The sequence below is a fragment of the Phoca vitulina genome, unplaced genomic scaffold (genome assembly GCF_004348235.1).
Source record: "Phoca vitulina isolate PV1807 unplaced genomic scaffold, GSC_HSeal_1.0 scaffold26, whole genome shotgun sequence".
Taxonomy (NCBI): Eukaryota; Metazoa; Chordata; class Mammalia; order Carnivora; family Phocidae; genus Phoca; species Phoca vitulina.
Window position 1 is genome coordinate 18,659,824 of NW_022589729.1, and position 22,125 is coordinate 18,681,948.

The 22,125-nt window shown below is 56.7% G+C and overlaps 1 protein-coding gene across 1 annotated transcript; it reads left to right on the forward strand.

Annotated features, from left to right (window-relative positions):
• The first annotated feature begins 904 nt into the window (after positions 1 to 904).
• SLC41A1 (solute carrier family 41 member 1) lies at positions 905 to 21,744 on the forward strand. Its single transcript, XM_032422292.1, has 11 exons — positions 905 to 1,297; positions 3,007 to 4,054; positions 11,352 to 11,459; positions 12,581 to 12,652; positions 13,303 to 13,447; positions 13,575 to 13,721; positions 14,320 to 14,467; positions 15,301 to 15,380; positions 16,262 to 16,396; positions 16,710 to 16,858; positions 20,039 to 21,744. The coding sequence occupies exons 2-11, from the start codon at positions 3,680 to 3,682 to the stop codon at positions 20,222 to 20,224; spliced, it is 1,545 nt and encodes a 514-aa protein (XP_032278183.1). The 5' UTR covers positions 905 to 1,297; positions 3,007 to 3,679; the 3' UTR covers positions 20,225 to 21,744.
• Positions 21,745 to 22,125: the final 381 nt, after the last annotated feature.

Below are 22,125 nucleotides of genomic sequence, written 5' to 3' on the forward strand. Positions count from 1 at the left end.
CAAAGAGAGCTGGTACTGAGCTTGCGTTGGAGAGGTGGAGATACCCCAGGGAGGAAGTGGCAAAAGGCGAGATGGTAACACCCCTCTTTGATCCCACAAGGTGCGTCAGGGAAAGTTGGATTTCGTTTAGCCCGGGATGGAGACTTCTCTCCCCTATGCTGCCACCAAGATCAGTGGGTCAGAGGAAGCCAGGCTCCCCCCCACCCCCCGCCCCTCCCTCAGGTGGTGCCCGTGGGACCCCAGGCGCGAGTCTGACCTCTTTTCCCTCCCGCCCGCCCATCCCCACCCCTTCCAAAACTGGGACGTTATTAAGGCCGGTTCCGTCAGGGCTGAGCCATTTGCTTAGAGGAACGCGGGATCCGGAGGCAGCGCGAGGTGCCGAGCCAACAAGAGAGGGGCTGTGTCCAAGAACGAGGTGGGGACGGTTCTCTCCGGGTGCCGAGCGCGGGAAGGAGCACGGGGATGGCTGCTGGAGCCCGCGGGGTCAGAGCTGGCTGGCTCCGCACCGACGCTTCCCGGTCTTCCCGAAGGCCACAGGCTGGAGGAAACACTCAAGATGCGCGAGGAAACGCGCACAGGCGCACACGCCTTGGAAGGGCGAGGGGGGCTCCTGGCGCGGCGGGGCGGCCCCGGAGGAGGTGGCCCTGCGCCGCGAGCGCCGGGCAGCGGGAACCTCGGGTCCCCGGCCGCCGGGCGAGGGGACCCGCGAGCTCGCAGCACCGGCCGCCGGCGCGTAGCTCCCGTCACTCCTCGCACTGCGTTTCGCCGGCGCCCCGCCTCCCGGGCACAAAGCGAAGGAAAGGGGCCGGGCCGAGGCTGAGCCCGCCCCCTGCCCGGCCCCCGATTGGCCGCTGCCGTTGTCCATCCCGAACCTATTTTTGATGGGGGGGGGTGCCACCCAGTCTGCCCCAGATCACGTTTGCCACTAGCAGCCAACCAGTCGGGCCCAAGTCCGCGGGCAAGAAGCGATTGGGGGCGAGTGAGTTCAGCCCCGCGGTCCCCCCGTCCGGGTCCCCCCGCCCGGGCCCGAGGCGGTATATCCTGCTCTCCCCGGTCACCTACCCCTCGTGGAAGCGGAGCGGCGGCCTCGCTGTAACGCAGAGGCGAAATGTAGCGAGCCGGGTGTCGCGGCTGGACGCTCGCCTTGGCCGGGGGTGCGGGGGAGAGGGGCACGCCGGGGGCCGAGGAGGACTGCCGAGGAGGAGTGATGAGAAGAGGGGGAACCCTGCACCCCCCGAGACCACGGGTCCCTGCTGCCACTCGCCAGGCGCCCCCCTTCCTCTCAAGCGAGAGGCAGGTCAGTCCTGGTGGGTCTGGGGCGGTGGGTGGCGGAGGGCGGGAGCCCTGGCGCGCAGCGCATTTGCTGAGTCTGAATGCGGGAGAGGCGGGGGAGGCCACCCAGTTTCTTCTCCCCCTCCCTGGGTTTGCAGATATTAAAACGGGTCTTTTTTGTTCCTCCTCAGGGTATCCTGGTTCACTTTTGCTTCTTTCATCCGAGGGCCTTAGGCCCGTCCTAAGTCTCTTTAGTGGAAGGAGTGGGGTGAGGGACTGGCTTCTCTTCCTGGGAGCCCCCTTTCAGTTTAGGTAGCCTGCCAGGAAGACAGGAGGAGGAGGGAGGGTCAAGTTCTAGCACACACTGCTGGCATAGGGGCAGTGGACTCTCTCCTGCCCTGAGGGCAATTTCTGGATCTCTAGTGAGGGTCTTTGAGAGAACCACAGGACTGTGTTTAAGGAGATTGGAAAAGGGAATCTGGATGTGTGACTTGAGCGCATAGAAAGAGAAAACAATTCCCATGGGTCAGTTACTGGAGTTTGAATCACCTTTTCCCAAACTGGAGTTGACTAATTGTGTGTGTCTGGAATACTTAAGTCCTTGGTCATCTTACGTAGGGAAATTCTCTTTAAATTTATTTTTCCTTGTAAGAACTGTTTTGGTGAAATGGGATAGAGTGGGATCAGGGCCTGGGGATTCCTTAAACAAGAAAAGCGGGGCTGTTGCTGCTAGACGCTTGCATTTGGGAGCAAGTGCATTTTGGCTTATGCTGCTTTGTATTTTGCTTTGCTTTGTTTTACTTTTTTTTTTTTAGTTGCTGCTTTTGTTTTTTGTTTTTGTTTTTTAGAATTCCACTATATCCAACTCTCAGTAACCCTGGGGAACAGGGTGAACCTAGGGAGCTGCAATGTTCGCATAATAACCAATAGTTTTACCCTCTTCCCCTTCAAACTGAGATAACTCTCTTGTCCTATCTGACAAACCCACAGGGCCAGGAGCAGGGGGAGAGAAGTAGAGACAGAAGCCTGGATCCCAGTCAGCGTCTGAGCTTTTTGTAACACTGCTCACTCTCAAGGGCAGGAGTGGGTAGGCCTCTGGCTCTTGGCCTTGGTCTGGCAGCCTTGCCCCATGGCCCAGGGAGTCCTTCTAGTTTTGTTTTGTTTTGTTTTGTTTCCCCTCTCGGGGGCTAGGGCGTTTGGGGGTCTGGAGACTTTCATTTAATGATCAGATTCTCCCTGTTTATTTGTCTTGCCAAGCTGTCTTGTGACTATAAACAATCACTTTCTGCAGCGGAGTGTCTGTGCTTTGTGGCAGGGAGCTTGTGACTGAATTTGTAACTGACCCCACTGGGAGACCACACTTAACCCTGGGTTTTTAATGAGCGTTCAAGAAGGGATCTCCCCCAGGACATCCCTGTCCACCCCTGGTCACTGAGAAGACGATGTCAAGGTCTCCTGCGCCACACGGTCCCAATCCCCAGGCTGGCCCCAGCTCGCGGCTGTTGACTACCGCGATGATCCCTGTGGGGCGGTGGGCTGCCGGGCGGGAGGACGGCAGGGGTCGCGCCTGCTGGGCCTCCGGAGGTCACAGGGCAGGAATGGGTAGTTGTAGTGAAAAGAAGGAGGAAACGAGCAAACCCTTTATGCCTGCCTTGTGGGAAAGTTGTCCCGGTATGAGCTGTCCTTGGCCATGTCATAACATTCTCCTTTTTGTCTTCTTCCTTCCCACATCAGGTGTTCCACACAGATTCTCGTGACTTGAAGGACCAGGGATTTGGGGCGGGACAAGGTCTTCCCAGGAAGGAAGGAAATCTCTGGAGGAAAGGGGAAGGACGGCAGACAGTGCGCCGGGACGAGCGGAGTCGGAGGAGCTGTGGGAAGCTGAAGGAGCCCAGCCAGGGGCGCGGGCCGGAGCAGCAGCCCTAGGCCGAGGCTGCCTTCCGCAGGATTTGAACTCAAGCTACTTTTCATGAAAGAAGGGCCACCTCAGAGGGCGCCCCGGACTCGGCTGGGCTCTTCTACTCTGGATGCCCCCTGCTCTGAGGACCCTGCTGCTCAGAACCAAAGAAGATTAAGAGGCCAGATACACTTCCCCCTGGCCCCGCGCTGGCCGGCCCGAGTCAGGCCTCTACTCGCCTAGTGGCTGGCTGCGGAGTCTGGTGGGGGGTCTCTAGCTTCCCTCCAGCCCGCGGCTTCAGTGCTTGATGGGGCTGCCTGTCGGGGGACCAGCGTTTGCCGCGCCTGGTAGGGCCGGAGAGCCGTGGGAAGAGGTCCTGCGGCGCCCAAGCCTGGGTTCACCCCAAGACTAAGTGCTTTCCCGACTTAGAGAGGGAGAGAGAGAAAGCAAGAAGAAAAAAAGAGAGGGAGAGAGAAAGGAAAGTTCCCCTTCCCCTCCTCCCTTCCCGTCATGTCCTCTAAGCCAGAGCCGAAGGACGCCCACCAGCTCAACGGGACTGGCCCTACTCCCTCGCCCTGCTCTTCAGATGGCCCCGGGCGAGAGCCCTTGGCCGGGACCTCAGAGTTCCTGGGGCCTGATGGGGCCGGGGTGGAGGTGGTGGTGATTGAGTCCCGGGCCAACGCCAAGGGGGTCCGGGAGGAGGACGCCCTGCTGGAGAACGGGAGTCAGAGCAATGAAAGTGATGACGTCAGCACGGACCGGGGGCCCGCACCGCCCTCCCCGCTCAAGGAGACCTCCTTTTCCATCGGGCTGCAAGTGCTGTTCCCCTTCCTCCTGGCAGGCTTTGGGACTGTGGCTGCTGGCATGGTGCTGGACATCGTGCAGGTAGGACCTGGGGAGGGCCGCTCTCGACCATGAGCCCGGGGCTACCTTTTCCTCCCACGAAACCGACTCTTGGAGCTTTCTCTCCACCTCCGTGTGAGAAGCAGCTGCTGCTTCCTAGAACCGTTTCCCTTTGGATCACGTCCTCGACTTCTTCTGGGTCTAGTTACTTTCTATGGAAGCCTCGAGGAAGCCCAGTAGCCCTGAGGAGGTGGTCAGGGCAGCATTGCTTAACAGAAGCAGAATCTGTTCCAGAGCTCAGGCTTGGAGGAGGAGAGATGGAACGAGGTATTTGCCTGCCATCCCTCCTGGGCGTTCCTCTTGAGCCCAGCTCTGTAGGGGAGACACTTAGATGGGACTCCTCTTTATGCTTTCTTTTCCCTTCACTTGGGGTGTGAAGGATACCCACAATAGAAAGCTCAGTTTCAAGTCTCCCCTCCATCCCCCTGCTGGGCAGGAATTTGTTCGGCTGCCAAGAGGGTCTCAAATTAAGTGGGAAGGTTCTTAAAGGCATTCTCTGTTGCTTATCTGCCTGGAACCTTGGCACGATCTCCTTGGGGAACCGGGGGTGGGTACATGCTATCTGATGCATGATTTGGGCAGGAAGTGGGGTGGGGCGTTGGCATGGCAAGACCTGGAAGTGCAAACTGTGGGGTGTAAATGGGGACAGAATGTAACCAGGCCTGGGCAGAACTCTCTCTCCTCTTTGCTTCTCACCTGTATTTCCTGAACTTGCCCTGGGCAAAGAGGGCTGTTTGAGGAGTTACTGGGGAGCGTTAAGGCTGGGAATTGGCAGGACCTGGAAGCTGAGAGCCAGGAATGTGCTGTGTAACGTACTGCACGTTAGGACTCCCCCAGAACCTTCAGGTCCAAGAGGTCCCAGTCTTGTTTCCTGGGAAAAGGTTTTGAAGTGCAGGAAGACAAGCCCAGTGGAGGTACCCCAGAGGCGCTAGGTTAGGTTTATCAAGGTTAATCGTTAGCAGGTATCAAATTCCTGCTGTGTGCTGAGCTCTGTCCTAGGTACTTGGAGAAATACAAAACCAGAGGAGATCTGGCCTTGGCCCTGGGGACCTCCCAGTCTGTCGCTAACCATGAAATCTCCCTAGAGGACATGGAACTCAGCATCCCCTCCCCGGTGCCAGGCCAACCCTACAAAGGATGCGTGCAGTGACGCAGAGAGGCCTGCTGGTGGGTGGAGGTTACTATGCCAGGGTCCCAGGGAACTGAGGGTGGTCGGTTCTAGGTGGTTCCGTCAACAGTGTCCACCTGGACCACTTTGACTTGAGCCCTTAGGAGAAGCTTGTTGCTAATGAGGATGGTGTTTATGTCATGCCAAAGCGCCTCGGACTGCCTTCCCTCTCCCCTACCGTACTGTCTTCAGGGTTGTTCCTCATGGAGGTTGGGAAGCCAGCCTGGAGCTGGGAAGGAGGCTTTGGACTCCTCCCCCTAGTGGCTGCTTCACCTCCTAGGGCCGTGACGAGGCCTAGTGGCAGGAGGAGAAATAAGACTCTTCCATCTCTTCGCTGTGGTCTTGATTCTCATTCTTAAGAGTTTTTGGGTTCTGGTTTGGTACTTACAAAGAGGTATAGAGCCACGTTCCAGTTGTTTTATTTTCTGGATACTACTAACAGTAATAGGGAGCACTTGTTGGGCCCTTCTGGAGGTGGGCCCATGAGGTGGAAACCATAATCCTCTCCATTTTGTCGATAGGGAACCTTCGGCTTAGAGGAATTAGGTAACTTGTCCCTGGTCATCTTGACTCAGAGCCCGTGCTGTTAACCTCTGTGGCCTACACCATGTCCATGGTTCACCAGTTAAAGGCTTAGGCAGGAGTCTGCTCTCTGTGTCTTCCCTTGAAGAACAGGGTGGATCAGAATCTGGAACAATTGGAGTTATATTCTAAAGTGGACAAGAACAAAGGTCCTTAGCAGTCCCCCACCCCCACCCCTTGCCCACATACTCAGAGAATTCCAGAGCTGGAAGAGGCTTCTGACATCTTGCCCCACCCCCACCCCGCACCCATGAGCCTGAGACATTGGTAGGGACCTTTGGAGCCTGCCCATCATGCCCACAGAGGGCCAGCAATTGCCCTGAGTGTGGCACTTAGGCTCACCCCAGAGCTAGGGTCCATTGGATGTGGATGACAATGGTTGGTTTGTCCTTGTCCCCCTCCCCCAACCTTCCTGCCACAGCTGGGCTGAAGCAGGCCTGCAGATGGCTGCAGAGATATCAGGGTAGGAGGAGGGTGCAGGTGCAGAAAGACCAGGACGTGGGACTCCAGGGAGATTCTGATTCCACATCCAGGGAAGCAAAGGCCGGGGGGCCGGGGGAGGGGTGGCTGACAATCGCAGATTCAGGAGGAGCAGGGAGATTTCTAGGGCTTCACACTTGCATCCTCCCTTCATAAGCTAAGCTGGCCTTCAGTGGGACAGAATCTGGGAGTGCCTAAAAGCCTGGGGCCATCTGGAGGAGATGGGCTATAGAGTGTCCCCAGCATCTCAGAGCAAATGAACAGAAGTCCGAGTTGGTGCGGATGTCTCCTTGGTCCAGGGCCCCCCCCCCACCCCCCCATCTTTCCCTACTACTGCAGAAGACTCAGTCTCTTTCTGGAAGGTCATTTCTGTTGCCTCTTATCTGCCCTCTCGCCCAGTCAACGTGCACAGCCAGCCTCGGCAGTGAGATAAGGGGCTGGTGTACTGGCCAAAAGTAGAAAAAGGATAAAGGGACAGCCATCTGCTCCAAAGTCCCACCGTGGCTGCAAGTTCCCATGATATTTAGGAAGGAAAGCAGGATTGGGCCCCATGTTGGGACTGGAGGGGGTTGAATATGGTTGGATACGGATCTACCACAGGTGCTCTGGGCCTCGCCCCCCAAGTCTTGTCCTAGGCCGTTGCATCCTGGCTGGGAGTGCCCGCCTGCCCCCGAAGTCACTCGCCTTTGCTGTCAGCCTTTTGAGGGATAGGGGGGATAGGAGGTGGTGGACCAACCTTTCCTGGAATTGCCAACTGTGTTAAGACAGGTATTATTTTAACTCACTACTCACTTGCTGAGGATCCCAAGGAAAGGAGACAACCCCCTCGCCCAAATACCTCCTCCTCCAGCTTCTCCACCCTGCTGTGTATATGGAAGAGTCTACCAAGATGAAAGTGGAGGGGAGGGGAAAGAGGCATCCTCCCTGGCTGGCCTGCTCCCAGGGCTGCCGGCCCTCCTGGGCGGGACTCTCGGATCCCGTCCTCCTTGACCACTTCCTTTCTCACACTTTGTACAGCCCTGAATACCCAGGCGCTGCCCTGAGGCCCTCCTCCTTGGACACCTGGGATGCCTGCAGAGGGGGAAAGCCTCAGACAGGTGATCGGACTCAGTCCTCACCCCGAAAGCTCAACTCCAGCCCAGCTTCTGGGGTCCTCCCACAGCCTGGGGCTCAGAGCTTACCTCTAGGGATTTTCATCTTCTTAATGTCTTGATTCCAACTTTTCCTGGCTGTGACTTTCCTCCCTGCTTCTACCGTCTGGGGGCGGGGAGGGGTGGGGGGAGGAGAGCTCAGGGCAGAATACTCGAAAGCAGGCAGGAGTCAGTATATGAGGCTGGAGGAGGTAAGGGATGGAAGAGGCAAGAGGGAAGGACGGGGGAGAGGTACCGGCTAGGCCGCTGAGGTACGAGATTTAGGGTGATCGCTTTGAATCAGGATGATTTTGGGGTGTGGGGGGAACAGTCTCATTTCTCACCTCCCGGGATAACAGAGCCCAATGAGCCCCCAACAGCAGCCCGTGTCAAGGACGGAGAAAGACAGGGGAGAGGAGCTGCATTTCTAAAAAGCAGTGCTGTCTGTGGACGCCCTCCCCCTGCCAAGTGGGGCAGTGCTTCCCTTTTTTATCCCCCGCAGAGCAGGAAGGCGTGGGTGTAGGCTTGGCTGACAGGTCTGACTTCGGGGGCAGGCGGGCACTCCCAGCCAGGATGAACAGGACGGGCCTGAATTAGGCCAAAGGAAGAAAGAGACACCGCCTGAGCTGCCTCTTTGAGAAGGTTCTGTGGGTGAAGAAAGTATGTGTGTAGGAATTGGCTACTCTGACCCACGTGCCGGCTCAGGGCGTTGCTGGGATTGCTGGTCAGGTGGTGTGAGATCCCAGGCTGAATTCCGTGTGGGCTGGGAAGACTTCTGCACAGGGGCTGGTACGGTGGTGGCTTGCTCCCCTTGCCTGTCTGTCTCTCAGCTCATCACCTCTGAAACCCTATACCTTCTTGGTCCTGCTAACGTGTGTGCTGGGAGGCAGAGGGCCCTGGGAGTGCTGAGAGGGGCTTAGCTGCGCTTCCTACATTCTTTTTCTTAAATAATCACAAAGACAAACAATGTTCCTTACAAACAATTTAGACAGTATTCCATGCATACACTTAACGTATCTCTTTCCAGGCTCCTTGACTCCGGGAGCCCATATACATTACCTACGCCGAGCCAAGGGAGGGGCAGGTGGTCTGCAGTGAGGAGGGGATATGAGGCTGTGCTCTGAGAGAAGCTTTGAAAGCCCCCAGTCAGCCACCCTCATGAGGGGAGGGGAGCTGAGGGAAGTCTTCCCCTCCTCGGAGCTGGTTTAGGGGAGAAAGGATGAGGCACAGCCCCATGTGGCTGGGTCTGCAGGGAACTGGAGCCCCAGTGGTAGGCACCAGCCGTGTCCAAGAGTAACAGTGCCCGAGTTCCTCCAGGCTGGATGGGGCTGCCTTCTCTCGGGGCACCTCGGGAGTGACAAGGGGTTCGCATCCTTCCAGCGTTTGCGAGGGCCTGCCTCTTCCTGCGGTTACCTCCAAGCTCGGCAACTTGCTGGGAAAGAGGGAGCAGGGCAGGGGGGACTCTTTCCCATCCTTAGTCTTAGAGAGGGGCTCCCCTAAAGAGAGTCCTAAGCCCTCCGCCTGTGAGGGGCCAGACCAGGAGCTCAGGTAAGCGTGTGCTCTAGGCCTAAGGAGAGGCGCCCTTCCCCCAGAGTCCTGGTATGGACTTCTCCCCACCACACACGCACACAAACAAAACACATTTCTCTTTTTCTGACAGGAAAAGAGAAATCCTTACCTTATAGGCCCTCCTGGTGTCCAGCCTCCCCAGGTCTCTGGCCCTAGCCCTGGCCCCCTCTGATACTCCTTGCTCATCTTGTATTATTATTATTATTATTATTATGTTAAAAAAACACATAACAAAATTGATCACCTTACCCATTTTTAAATGTACAGTTTGGTAGTTGTTATATTACATTGTTGTGCAACAGCTCTGAAACTTTTCATCTTGCAAAACTGAAACTCTAAGCACTAAATCCCCTTCCAGCCCCTGGCAACCGACCATTCTACTTTTTATTTCTATGAATTTGACGACTTTAGATACTTTATATAAGTGGAATCATACACTATTTGTCTTCTCGTGACTGGCTTCTTTCACTTTAGTATAATGTCCTTAAGGTTTATCCATGTTGTAGCACAGGTCAGAAGGTCCTTCCTTTTGAAGGATGAATACCATTCCATTGGACGTATACACCTTTCGTGTGTCCATTCATCCATCGGTGGACACCTGGGTTGCTTATACCTCTCGGCCATTGTGAGTAATGCTGCTAGGAACGTGGGTGAGCAAATATCTCTTCAAGACTCTGCTTTTGCTTCTTTGGGATATATACCCAGCAGTGAGATTGCTGGCTCATATGGTAGTTCTATTTTTAGTTTTGGGGGGACCCTCCCTACTGTTTTCCATAGGCAATGGAGCGTTCTATGGCCCCACCAATAGTGTACAAGGATTCGGGTGTCTCCACGCCCTTGCCGACACTTGTTGCTTTCTGGGGTATCTTTGTAGTAGCCATCTTGATGGGCATAAGGTGATAAATCTCATTGTGGGTTTGATTTGCAGCCGTCCTCCTTCTTAACTATGGAGTGTCAATGCTGGAACTGCCTTTAGAGACCCTCCGACGTGGCCCCTGAATTGTACATTTTACAGTCGGGAGCTTGAGGCCCCCGTAGTGTGTCTGAGGTCCCCAGGCTCGTCCGGGGACCAGCTGGGGAGGACGCTGGGGAGGTAGCATGAGGCCCATCCCTGTGGTCTCTGTAGGAGACCCAAGGCTCTCAGTCCGGTGTCCTCACACCTACAGCGCTCTGCCTCCTGACCGTGACCCCCTCGTCAACCTCCATATGCCCGCCTGGCCACCTGCCCCCTCCTCCCTCTCCAAACCATTTCTAAAACAAATAAAGAACAAATAAAGGAACCCATGTGGCAGTTAGCGCCAGGCAGGGAGACGCAAACCCAGGCTTTTTTGCCAGTCTTCGATTTCACTTGCAAATAAGTAGCTTTCAAATAGCCAATCCTGGCTCCTTGGTTTTTCCCACTTAGCACGAACAAGCATAGTGCCCTCTGAAATTCATTTTCCTCATTCACAAAATGGGGATAAAGATAGCCCCCACCTGAGTGTACTGTTGATCGGTCGAAATGAGAAACTGTACAACGTAGAGTGCTTACAAGCAGCCTAACACGCAGTCGGCACCTAAGAGCTCTTGGCTGAAGGAGCTGGTGGGAGAGCCAAGCCCGATAGGCCCGGGACTAGAACCCATGTCTCCTGACCCCTAGTCCATTGCTCTTCCTGCAGGGGATATATCCCGCAGTGAGTATATATCCCCCTCGCCTCTCCTGAGAGCCTGGGGGAGGTATGTGGGGTGAGGGACTGCAGAGGAGACATAAAAAGCCTCTTGCAAACCAGCACACAGAGGTTTGGGGGCCCTGGTGTTAATTCAGAGCCTATTGAAGAGGAGAGTTGCTGTGGCTGAGGCCCAAAGCCCTTGGACACAGAAACCAAACAAACTCTAATCTCCTCAGCCCCAGCCCCATGGAGCCCAGCTCTCAACAGCTGAGACAACACCACCCAAGGTTGAGGCCACGGAGAAACTGGACTGAAGGCAAAGAGGTTGGGGATTGCTATTTGAGGGGGGATCACAAAGGAGTTCTGGCGTGTAAGCCAGCCTGGGGTGACAGCCGTGTGGGCCCTCACCTCCTGTCCCTCACCTCCAGAAAGCAGGCAGGGGGAGTGAAGCCAGGCTGGGGTCTCCTGCCTGGATGAGCCCCTCCATGTGTCCCCATTTCTGGGTGGCAGGAAGGGGGGGCTGTGTTGTTGGAGCACCATGGTCTTGGTTTGGGTCCAGGGTTCTTGGAGAAAAGGCGCTGGCGTGCTCACGCCCTGCTGATTCCGCTTCCTCCTCAAGCCTCTGATCCCAGACTTTCTGTTCAACCTGATGCCAGCCGTTTGGGGCACTGAAATTCCTGGGTTCTGTTTTCACCTTGTAGCACTGGGAAGTCTTCCAGAAGGTGACAGAGGTCTTCATCCTGGTGCCTGCACTGCTGGGGCTTAAGGGGAACCTGGAAATGACCCTGGCATCGAGGCTGTCCACTGCAGTGAGTGTCCTGGCGGGGAAGCATGGGACACACAGAAGACTTGGGGCAGCACAGAGCCAGACTGAGAGATCACTGCAGGCCTTTCCCAAGCGCCCAGGCCTGGAGTGTGGGGCTGGGGTGGGAAGGTGTAGGGAGATTCCAGCCTGGGTGTCCTGCTCCTGGGCAGGGGCTCCCTGCCCAGAGTGGTTCCCAGGCTTGGTTTCTGGATGTCCCAGCCGTCCCTGGACTCTTGCCTCACCCCCTGCTCCGCAACCCGCCTCGTGACTGTTTGTGCAGCTTTGACAGGCAAGCATCATGCTGGTCCCTCCACCTGCACAGATGGGGGCCTCCTCTGATCTCCAGCCCTACTCTGCAGCTGGGCAGGAGCAGAGCCAGGCCTTCCCAGCCCCCCGTCCATCCCCTTCCCTTTCCCTCATGGCAGCTTACTCTTCATTAAGGGACTAGACAGCGAGGGGGCTGCTTATCACTCTCCCTGCCCACAGCCCCGTAGATCGGCCGTGATGGCCCAGAGACTGAACCGGATACAGGGCCATGGGGTGGGAGGTGGGAAGCAATAAAACTCGGGAGGCCAGGGGAGCCGGGTGGCAGGGATGGCCCCTGTGGCTACAAGTCTAGAGAAGGCCGCAGAGAGAGTGGCAGCCTGTCCAGCCTGCCCACCCTGCCTGACTTCCGGCCCACTCCCGTGCCACCTCATTCTTCCCACACCCTTTGGCAGCCTCAGTCCCACACCAGCAGCTGACCTTTCCTGCCCTAGAATGGGAAGCTGGCTTCAGAGCCAGCGATCGGGTCCCTCTGACCCATGTGGAAATGGGCTTCCCAGATGAGCAGCCCACGGGACGGAATCTGCCTCTGCTCAGCAGTTGTCCTGAGAAGAGGAGAAGAGAGGGGGCTGGCTTGGGAGCCCCCTTTCCGCCCCCGCCCAGCTGCAGGAGCTCAGGCTCTTTAGCTCCTTCCTTCTTCCGGCCCCCTTAATGCTGCTTCACTTTCCCTGGGGGTTATGTCCCGGTCCCAGCGTCTTAGACCCCACTCACTGCCTCCTGACCCAGGCAGGGTCCTAACAGATGGAGCCGCAGGCCTTTCCCAGCCTGGAGCTCCAGCCCCCCCCCCCCTCCCTCTCCCAGGCCAACATTGGGCACATGGACACACCCAAGGAGCTCTGGCGGATGATCACTGGGAACATGGCCCTCATCCAGGTAAGAAAGCCGAGACCAGAGAGGGTGGGCTAAGCTTCCCCCTTAGTCAGGAATCTGAAAGACTGAGTTCAGCCCCAGCCAGCTTGTGAGCGAGGCGCCAGCATCCTGCCGAGCTGGCCTGTCCCGAAGCAGCTCTAGGAGGTAACCAAGTTTCCCAGGCAAGCGGCCAAGACGGGGAGGGCCCCAGCAGGTCCCATGTCAGTTCTCGGCTTGCAGGGGTCCACTGGGCTCGAGTTCCCACGAATCGGACTCGGGAGGGCTGGGCTGTCCTCGGCCACTGTTGTCCCATCTCCGTGTGAGGCGACACGGGTTCCAGACTGGGAGTCTTCCCCCTCGAGTCCCAGGCCTTGTCTCCTGACTGAAGGCTCAGGCTCTGCTGATTCTCACCCCAGTCCCCAGAGGGGATGACTGGCTCCTTCAGCCAGTAACATGTCCTGGGCTCCTGCGGGGTACGCTGCCCAGGCCCAGTGTCTGGTGTGAAACTAAATAAATAGAGACATCATTCCAGCCTGGGGGGACTGCACAGTCCAGCCCAGCCTGCCTCCTGGGGCTGCAGAGAGCCGGGAAGAGGGCCGGCCCAGCGCTCGGGCCACCCCCGCTAGGAACCCCGCTGCCCCCGGGCTCTCTTGAGTTAAGCACCCCCGCCTCAGGTGCAGGCCACGGTCGTGGGCTTCCTGGCGTCCATCGCAGCTGTCGTCTTTGGCTGGATCCCTGACGGCCACTTCAGTATCCCGCACGCCTTCCTGCTCTGTGCTGGCAGCGTGGCCACGGCCTTCATTGCCTCCCTGGTGTTGGGTAAGGAAGGGAGGGCCGGGCGGGGGAGGGGGGGGCCCAGGGCCTGGCACCTGCAGTCTCTCCTTTTGTTTGTTGATACCCCTTTTATCTCTTCTCACCCCGCCCGGCCCCTCCCCTTCCTCCCCAGGTATGATCATGATTGGAGTCATCATTGGCTCTCGAAAGATTGGAATCAACCCAGACAACGTGGCCACGCCCATTGCCGCCAGCCTGGGTGACCTCATCACCTTGGCACTGCTCTCAGGCATCAGCTGGGGACTCTACCTGGAGCGGGGTGAGGCTGAGGCCACTGAGGGTGTGACCAGGGTGGACCCCCGGGTGGGATTTGGGAGAGACAGCAGTGGGTTTGCAAAGGTGTAAGGATTTCCCCTATGTTCTTAACCGTGTGGTTGGAGCGCAGTTTTGTACTAACTCCCCCTCTGCCCCCGAGCTTGGCTCAAAGTCACGCAAAGCAGCAGGGGCACAGGGGAAAGTATCTGAGAAATATATTCCTGCCTGGTCCTGTGGACTCCTACTTGCCTGGGAGGAGTAAAGGTGAAAGGCTGAAGGAGAGGAGCTGAAGCCTGGAATCTGCTTGCAGCATGGGGGGTGGGGAGACAGGGATTTCTGGGGCTCCAAGCAAGGAACGTTAGAAGCTGGTCTCTGCCCCTGATTAGCCCCAGGCCTGGGAAGCTCTCAGCTTGGTTTCCTCATCTACACAAAGGACAAGGCTGCCTGCCCCCCCTCTCCTGGGCTTGCCGGGAGGATTGATGATCCCGGCACCTGGTGTGGGGTTCCTGCTGATCTGCCAGCATGGTGGCCGGGGCCGAACCGGGGGAGGCCTGAGCCGGGCGCCGCAGTGCTCACCTCCCTGTCGTCTCTGCCTCCCTCAGATAACTGGCAATACATCTACCCCCTGGTGTGCGCCTTCTTCGTGGCCCTGCTGCCTGTCTGGGTGGTGCTGGCCCGACGGAGCCCAGCCACAAGGGAGGTGTTGTACTCGGGCTGGGAGCCTGTCATCATTGCCATGGCCATCAGTAGGTAGGCTTGGGCCCTTGGGACACACCCTCACCCCCTTCTCACCCCGCCACAGCCTCCCTATTGAGTCCTGGAGACGGGAAATGTGGTACAGAGCCTAGAAACGCCTTCCGGAGTGTATCCGCTCCATGTCCTTCTGTCACATGTGACAGAACCATCTGACGTGGGTTTCCTTGAAAAGCAGAATGCGCTGGCTTAGGGTACGAAAACGGCACAGCTGGATTCAGGGGCATCAGGGCTGCGATGTTCTGTATCCCTCGGCTCTGCTTTTCCGGGTGATGGCCTATGGCTCCAGGTTCATACTAACTCCGGGGGGAAGAAGTTCACAGTTCCACAGAGTCCCGCCAGAGAATTTCACTGGCTCTCATCCATTCACATGGCTATCCCTGACTCACTGTGGCCTCAGGGAAGTGATGCTCTGATTGGATGGGGCTGGGGCCTAGCCATCCTTGGAGCAATGTCACCTGACTGAGTTTGAGAGACGTAGTTCCTGGGAAAGAGCCCAGTACTGTTACCACAAGGGGAAATAAATACTGAGTGGGCAGAACAGCGGTCCTCGTGGGCTGCTCGCCCTGGGCTCCTCTAGCCAACGGGGGGGGGGGGGGGGCGGTACAGGAGGCAGGGGCCTGACCCCATGCCACCAGCTTGCTCTGGGGAGCGCTGTGCCAAGTCTCAATATTATAAGCAGCAACTGGTTCTGGCAAAGGAGGCAAGGACTAGGAGACAAGGGACCCCTGGGAGCCCCTTGCTCCCCAAGGCCAGATGGGCCTGTCATCCCCGGACCTGGAATACTACCTGTCGGTGATCTTTGTGTCACTTTGTCTTTGTCTGTGTAGTGTGGGAGGCCTCATCTTGGACAAGACTGTCTCCGACCCCAACTTCGCAGGGATGGCTGTCTTCACGCCTGTGATTAATGGTGAGGTCTTGGCATCAGCTGCCGGGGGAAAGGAGAGGGGCAGGAGAAAAGGACGTGGGGCCTTTGTATCAGTCAGGACTCCGGCAGCAAGAGCATCCGGCTCAGACAGTTCAGGACTTTATCAAAGGGGCTGCTCACAGAGCGGGGAGCCGGGGAGGGACCCAGAGATTAGCAACAACCGGAAGCCCTCGTCCTCCAGGGTCAAGAGAAGAAAATAACGTTAGAGGAGCCTAGAGAGAACACTCCTCTGCCCCTGACAGGGGTAAGCTACTGCCAAAAAGAGGGGGATAAGGAAAAAAATACGTGAGCTCTCTGTCCTTCCACCCTCTGAGTGTGTCCTGCTGGCTCCTTTTGAAACCCGATGAGCAGCCAGCAGCAGAGCATGGGTGATGCGGTCTGTAGGTCAGGCTCTCAGAGCTCAAGGCAAGGCTGCGAAGAGCAGGGAAGAGGTCGGGGTGGGAGGGTAAACAGCAACAAGCACGGTTCCTAGGGGAGGCACCAGAGTCCAGAGCTCAAACCCGACACTTGAACTTGGCTCCTAGAACGAGCACAGGAGCCTGGGTCTGCTCAGAGCTGCGGAGAGAGGCTGGGCAGGGCAAGGCCTTGTCGCCTGGTTGTGTGGGACGGCGGGGGCACAGGCTGCCTACGTGTGCAGATCGGCCTGTGCCCTTCCTGCACTCTCAGCCCCCCTAGGGGCACGTGGGATGGCCACGTGTCCATAGACGGGAGGGTAGAAGCAACCTGGAAGACTTCCTGGGGGGGGGGCGGGCGGTCTTTGTCTTCCTTCTTGGAGTCTCACTCTTCTCCTGGGGACTGGTGAATGTGTCACGCCCTCCCCACGCCTCACTCTGCCCCGTCTCAGCGCTTCTGTCACTCTACAGGTGTTGGGGGCAATCTGGTGGCAGTGCAGGCCAGCCGCATCTCCACCTTCCTGCACATGAATGGGATGCCAGGGGAGAACTCCGAGCAAGCCCCTCGCCGCTGCCCCAGTCCTTGTACCACCTTCTTCAGTCCTGGTAATGACAGAGTCCCAGCCTCCTGGTCCGTTCCAGCCCCGGAGGGAGGGGGCCAACAATGAGGGGACCTCCCCTCAGAAACAGCTGGGCTCTGGCTGGGCCACACCAGCTCTCTGGAGAGCAGATCCCAGGCAGGAAGACTGTCCTTTCCGCGGACGCCATGGGGGCTGGGGACCTTGGGGTGGAGCGGTAGAGACCATCAGCCACCTGCCGTCCTGGGGTGGAGCGGGGCACCTCTGGCCTGAAAAGCCTTCTGGGGCCAGGGCTCCTCCTCCTCACTCCCCCCACGCCCCGCTCTCTGCCCTGGTCCCAGATGTGAATTCTCGCTCGGCCCGAGTCCTCTTCCTCCTTGTGGTTCCAGGACACCTGGTGTTCCTCTACACCATCAGCTGTATGCAGGGCGGGCACACCACGCTCACGTTCATCTTCATCCTCTTCTACATGACAGCCGCACTGCTCCAGGTACGGGCAGGCAGGAGCGCGGGGAGGGCCTGCCGCACCCTCTGCCGCCTCTCGTTCTGGGACCGGGTGGCCAAGAAACACGGGACAGGGGCTCTGGAGAACAGGCCATGGTTCCGGCAGAGTCACCAACGTGCTGTGTGACTCTGGCCCAGTTGCTTTACTTCTCTGAGCCTCCAGGATACATTTGCCATTTGAGAGGAATGGCCCCAACGTGGTGGTTTGTAGGCAGGTGGTGGTTGTAGGGTGCTGGGCAGGTGGGCCTGGGGGGCACCCCCACTGGCCTGGCCACAGAGCTCCTCTCGGGTGTTTTGCATGCTGGGGCTTCCTTAGAAAATGTCATTTGAATGAAGGGTTTCACAACTTAAAAAAGTGTCAAAACACCACACTAGGTCACCTGGAGGATCCTGTCCAGCCTTGCCATTCCGTGATACAATCCACTCTCTCCCTTGTAGTGTTAGCCCATTTTTTTTTCATCTTCTTATTTTGAAAGAATTATACATTCACAAGAAGTTGCATAATTTATGTACACAGAGGCCCCATGTACTCTTCAGCCGGTTTCCCCCACCAGTAACATCTCACGTAACTCAGTACAATCACAAAACCAACCAGTCAGCGTCGGAACAATCCACGGGGCTTACTCCAGTTACACCAGTTTTACACACACCCATGTGTGTGTGCGTGTGCGTGTGTGTGTGTATGTAATTCTGTGCGGTTCTGTCCCGTGTCGATCCGTCCATCCAGCACCACAGTCAAGACACAGAACTGTCCCCTCCTCATGAGCCCTCCTCCCACGCTCCCCTTGGAGCCACACTCGCCCTATCAGACATTGTCAATTTCCATAGACTTGACTTTTGAGTGGTAATAACAGTCCCATCGTTCAAAACTTTTTAAAGGTTCACAGTGAAAGCTCTTCTTTCCCACCCTCTTTCTGCCACCCAGCCTCTTCCTCCCGGCCGTCCATGTAGTCCATGTCTTGTATATCCTTCAAGCCTCTTCTATATTTATTCAAGCAAACGTATAATTTTTCTTGTTTTCCTTTTTTTTTACACGCATGTAGCATACTCTACACACTGTCCACGCCCTGTGTTTTCACAGCACAGTTTATCTTAGACATCATTCCACGTCTGTACATAAAGGGAAGAGCACCCTGACTTGTTATGGTTGCGTTCTTCTACCCTGTAGATGTACCTAATTTCATTTAACCAGTCCCCTCTGGGTGACCACTCGTCCTCCAGCCTCTCACCCCAAACCTTAAAAAGGCTGTGTGTTGGGACGTCTTGGCGAGGGCTGGGCCGAGAACCAGCCACATGCTCTTGCCCTGCTGCGCACTCCCCTGCACAGAGGAGTTAAGTGCCCTCGGTGGGGAAAGCGGAGGCGGGGATGCCCGGGGCCTGCGGCTGGGGCTTAGCCCTGGGCTCCCCCTCTCACCTCTGCGGTCTTCTCTAGGCCTGCGGCAGGCCAGGGCAGGGCACTGAGTGCCCTAGAGAGGTTCTTCCTGATCGCTTTGCTCCCTCCGGCTCAGCCATGTGTCCCTGGGACGAGGCTGCAATGAGGGGAGAGCTGCTGCCATGCTCTTCCTGGAGCATGGCCCAAAGTCCTCCGGGCCACACTCTTTATGTGGGACTCTTCTGCAGCTGCTGGAAAGGGCGCAAAGCGATGGGGGCTGGCCCTCATGCAGGGCCGGGGGCAGGCCATGGGAGGAGCACCAGGCAGCTGCGTGCAAGGCAGGGGCAGCATGAAGGGTGCTGGAACCAGAGCCTCTGGCGGCCTCGGGGAGAAGACAGGAGAACCACCAAGCTGGCCTAAAATTAGGTATCAGTTCTGGCTTCAGGATCCCCCAAGGTCTCCATTTCCTGCATCTGAGCCTCTTCGGGCAGAATTTGCATACCACAGTTTTTGCAAAGTACAGTCAAGAGTAAAACCTCCCTCCCAAATGACTGTGTTGGAGATTTACCGGTAGAAAGCATTTCATTCTCACGCAGATGCGGTCATTTAGGGAGCCCAGATGTCAGGACTGGTGCTGAGCGTAGAGAAGATGCAGGCCTGCCCACTCTCCCCTGGTATTCCAGATCAAGTGCTTTGCCAACTTCAAAGTGTATGTGAGTCTTGCTAAAGTGCAGATTCTGATTTGGGAGATCAAGAGCAGGACTTGAGATTCTGCATTTCCTTTTTTTTTTTTTTTTTTTAACGATTTCATTCATTTATTTGAGAGACACACAGAGAGAGAGGGTGAGCATGAGCTGGGGAGGAGCAGAGGGAGAGGGAGAAGCAGACTCCCCACCCAGCAGGGAGCCCAGCACGGGGCTCGATCTCAGGACTCCAGGATCATGACCTGAGCCGAAGGCAGAGGTCCAACCGACCGAGCCACCCAGGCGCCCCGGGATTCTGCATTTCTAACGCACTTCCAGCTGTTGTTGATGCCACTGGTCCCGCGCCCACTAGCAAAGGGCTAATCGACATCATTCTTGATCTGTAGACATGGAAGGGAAGGAAGGGCACAGATAAAGCAGCAGATAATCCAAAATGTCTTTTGCGTTGATACACACTCTCTGCTTTCTATTCGGCTGACTTACTCGTAATTCTATTTTGCTAGGGCTCATGTTAAACTAGACTTGCATTGTTTGAGCCCACAACAGCAGAATGGAAAGGGTCAGGAGGAAGCTAGCTTGGGATAATCGACTGTTACTCAGACAACTGTGCCGGCAGCAGCCTCAAACACTGTCCTTATTCCGCTCTGCTCCGAGGAGAAATCCCTGTGTGAAAAGCAAGCTCCAGGCCCCAGCCCCCTGCCAGGCTCCTGCAGAGGCCCACATGGCAGGCACTGGAGTGACCCAAGAATAGGATGACCCAGAATTAGAGGCAAGAGGGCTGAACTGCTGCAATAAGTAGGACTTAGATTAGGTAGTCCCTCGCTTGGTCAATTTGGGAGCAGAATGTAATGCTGTTGGGGGAGGTCCTGGGGAGTAGCAGCATCATGCTCCGCCAAGGGCTCATGGGACGCTGATGGTCCGCTCCAGGCGGTGACTGTGCAGTAGAGGAACATAAAGGGGTGGCTGGGGTGGCAAGATGAACCACCGCAGCGTATTCCCCAGGGATACAATGAATGTGCTCTATCCTGTGGCCTCTGGCTCCCCCTGGTGAGAGGGGAAGGCTATAGGCCGGGCCCTTCTGTCTCCCCAGGTGCTGATTCTCCTGTACATCGCAGACTGGATGGTGCACTGGATGTGGGGCCGGGGCCTGGACCCGGACAACTTCTCCATCCCGTACTTGACCGCTCTGGGGGACCTGCTTGGCACTGGGCTCCTAGCACTCAGCTTCCATGTCCTCTGGCTCATTGGGGACCGAGACACAGATGTCGGGGACTAGCCTGGTCACTCAACCTTTCCCCCTACCCCCTGCACTTTCTGTTTGAATTTTTTCTTTCGTTCTCCTTCCCCCACCCCACTCCACACTCCCACCTCTTTCTAGGACTTCACTTTGATACTGAATTCTCATTATTTTCAATGGGAATTTTTATACATTGAGCCAAGTTTGTATAGCAAGAATTCCGACAGGACAGATGAACTGAGATAAGCAGTACAAGTAGATTTTTTGAGACAATCACCAAGTGCAATTTCATGGTGGGTGCCTCCAGGTGAGGTGGGTTGGGGCAGGGGTTTCCATCTAGGATCTGGGGACGTTTGGTTTAGCTTTAGCAAACTCAGTCATGGCCCTAATGAGAAACCCTTTGTGAGTGGGCTCTGGTTTTTTTGGGTTTGTTTTTGTTTTCTCTTTTTTTTTTTTCTTTTTGATTGAACAGAGAGATGAGTATCATTTCCCTCCCCCATCCCCCTAAAACACACACACTTTTTTCTAAAAATGGACCAACTTCAAAGCACTAGTAAGAAGATAGCTGCTTCTGGCCCCCTGTAACCCTAGCCCTATCCTCGGCCCTCTGTCCCAAAAACAGTGAGGTGGACTAACCATTCAAATTGTATACACATCCCTTACCCAATTGCCTGATAAACACTACCAACCCCTCCCTTTGATCTTTTTCCCATTGATCGTCACATCTGGGAAGAAATGAGCAGGAGCCTGGTCTCTGTTGACCCATGTCCACCAATAGGTTTAACAAGATCTACATCCTCCCTGGGCCCAGAGGACCGATTGTTTATCTCTGTTCAATCTTCGTGTCTCATTGCTTCTCAACACCACCTTTCCCAGAGCTTGCGAGGTTGGGTTCCGAGATTAGGGACAGGGAGCGAGTACGTGGAGGATGGTTGGGAGGCAGAGGGCAACCAGGGGTGTTTCACTGCCACCAAGGACATTTTATGTGGTCACTTTAGTCTCCATCACTTCCTGAGATCACTCCCGCTGCCGCGCTGTGGACGGCAGGTTTCCTCTGTCTTGGCTTCTGCCCTCATTCACCCATTCAACAAATACACCGCCTCCCCGAGAGGGGCTCTTGTGCAGGCATGGTCTGAAGCTTCCCCTGAGCAGTCGTGACGGTGCCTACCGCGGGTAGGTACCGTGCCAGTGGCCAGGGAAACAGCTCTCCGCTCAGCTCGTTCCCCAGATACAAAGGCCTTGCGCCCCTTCCGACCTGACGCAGAAAGTTGCCTGGCTAGAGGTGTCTGCGTCATCAGGCCAGGTTCTGCCTGCAATCTCAGCTCTGTGCGGTGCCGACCCCAGCGAGAGCCCCCAGCCCCGTCGCTCCAGCACCAGCTCATTTCCCTGAACTACACTTCCTCACCTTTTCTTCCCTCCGTCTCTCCCCACCAGCCACCTGAAAGAGGGTTCAGACCTAGTAGGCTGGACGTCTCCGGCTGCCGTGCTCTTCTCTGCCCAGTGCAAGCTTCGGGGAACACTGGAGCCTCTGCATCCGTCCCCGTCTCCCCCCCCCCCCCCCCCCCGTTGCTCTGACCAGATCAGAAATCTGTCCACACTCGCACGTGTGCCAATCTGAGCGTTCGGATGCAGGTTTTTTCCTAGCCTCTCCACGCACGGCCTCCCCAATGACCCTCCTCTCTGTAGTGGAAAGGGCCCACCTCCAGGGGCAGGCTAGGCAGTGACCCTCGCTCCTCCCAGCCCCACGCCTCATCCTGAGACCTTGGCTGGGACCTCCAGAGACTCCACCCACGCCACCTTCTGGAGTCTTCGAATTGGAAGGAATGGTAGAGGCTATGTAGTTGGGGCCGGGGCTGGCAGAGTTCATTAACACCAGCCCAGGCTTGTTTCTGCTCTTCCCTCAGGCCCTCTTTCAGCTTGCCCTCCACCTCCCAACACAT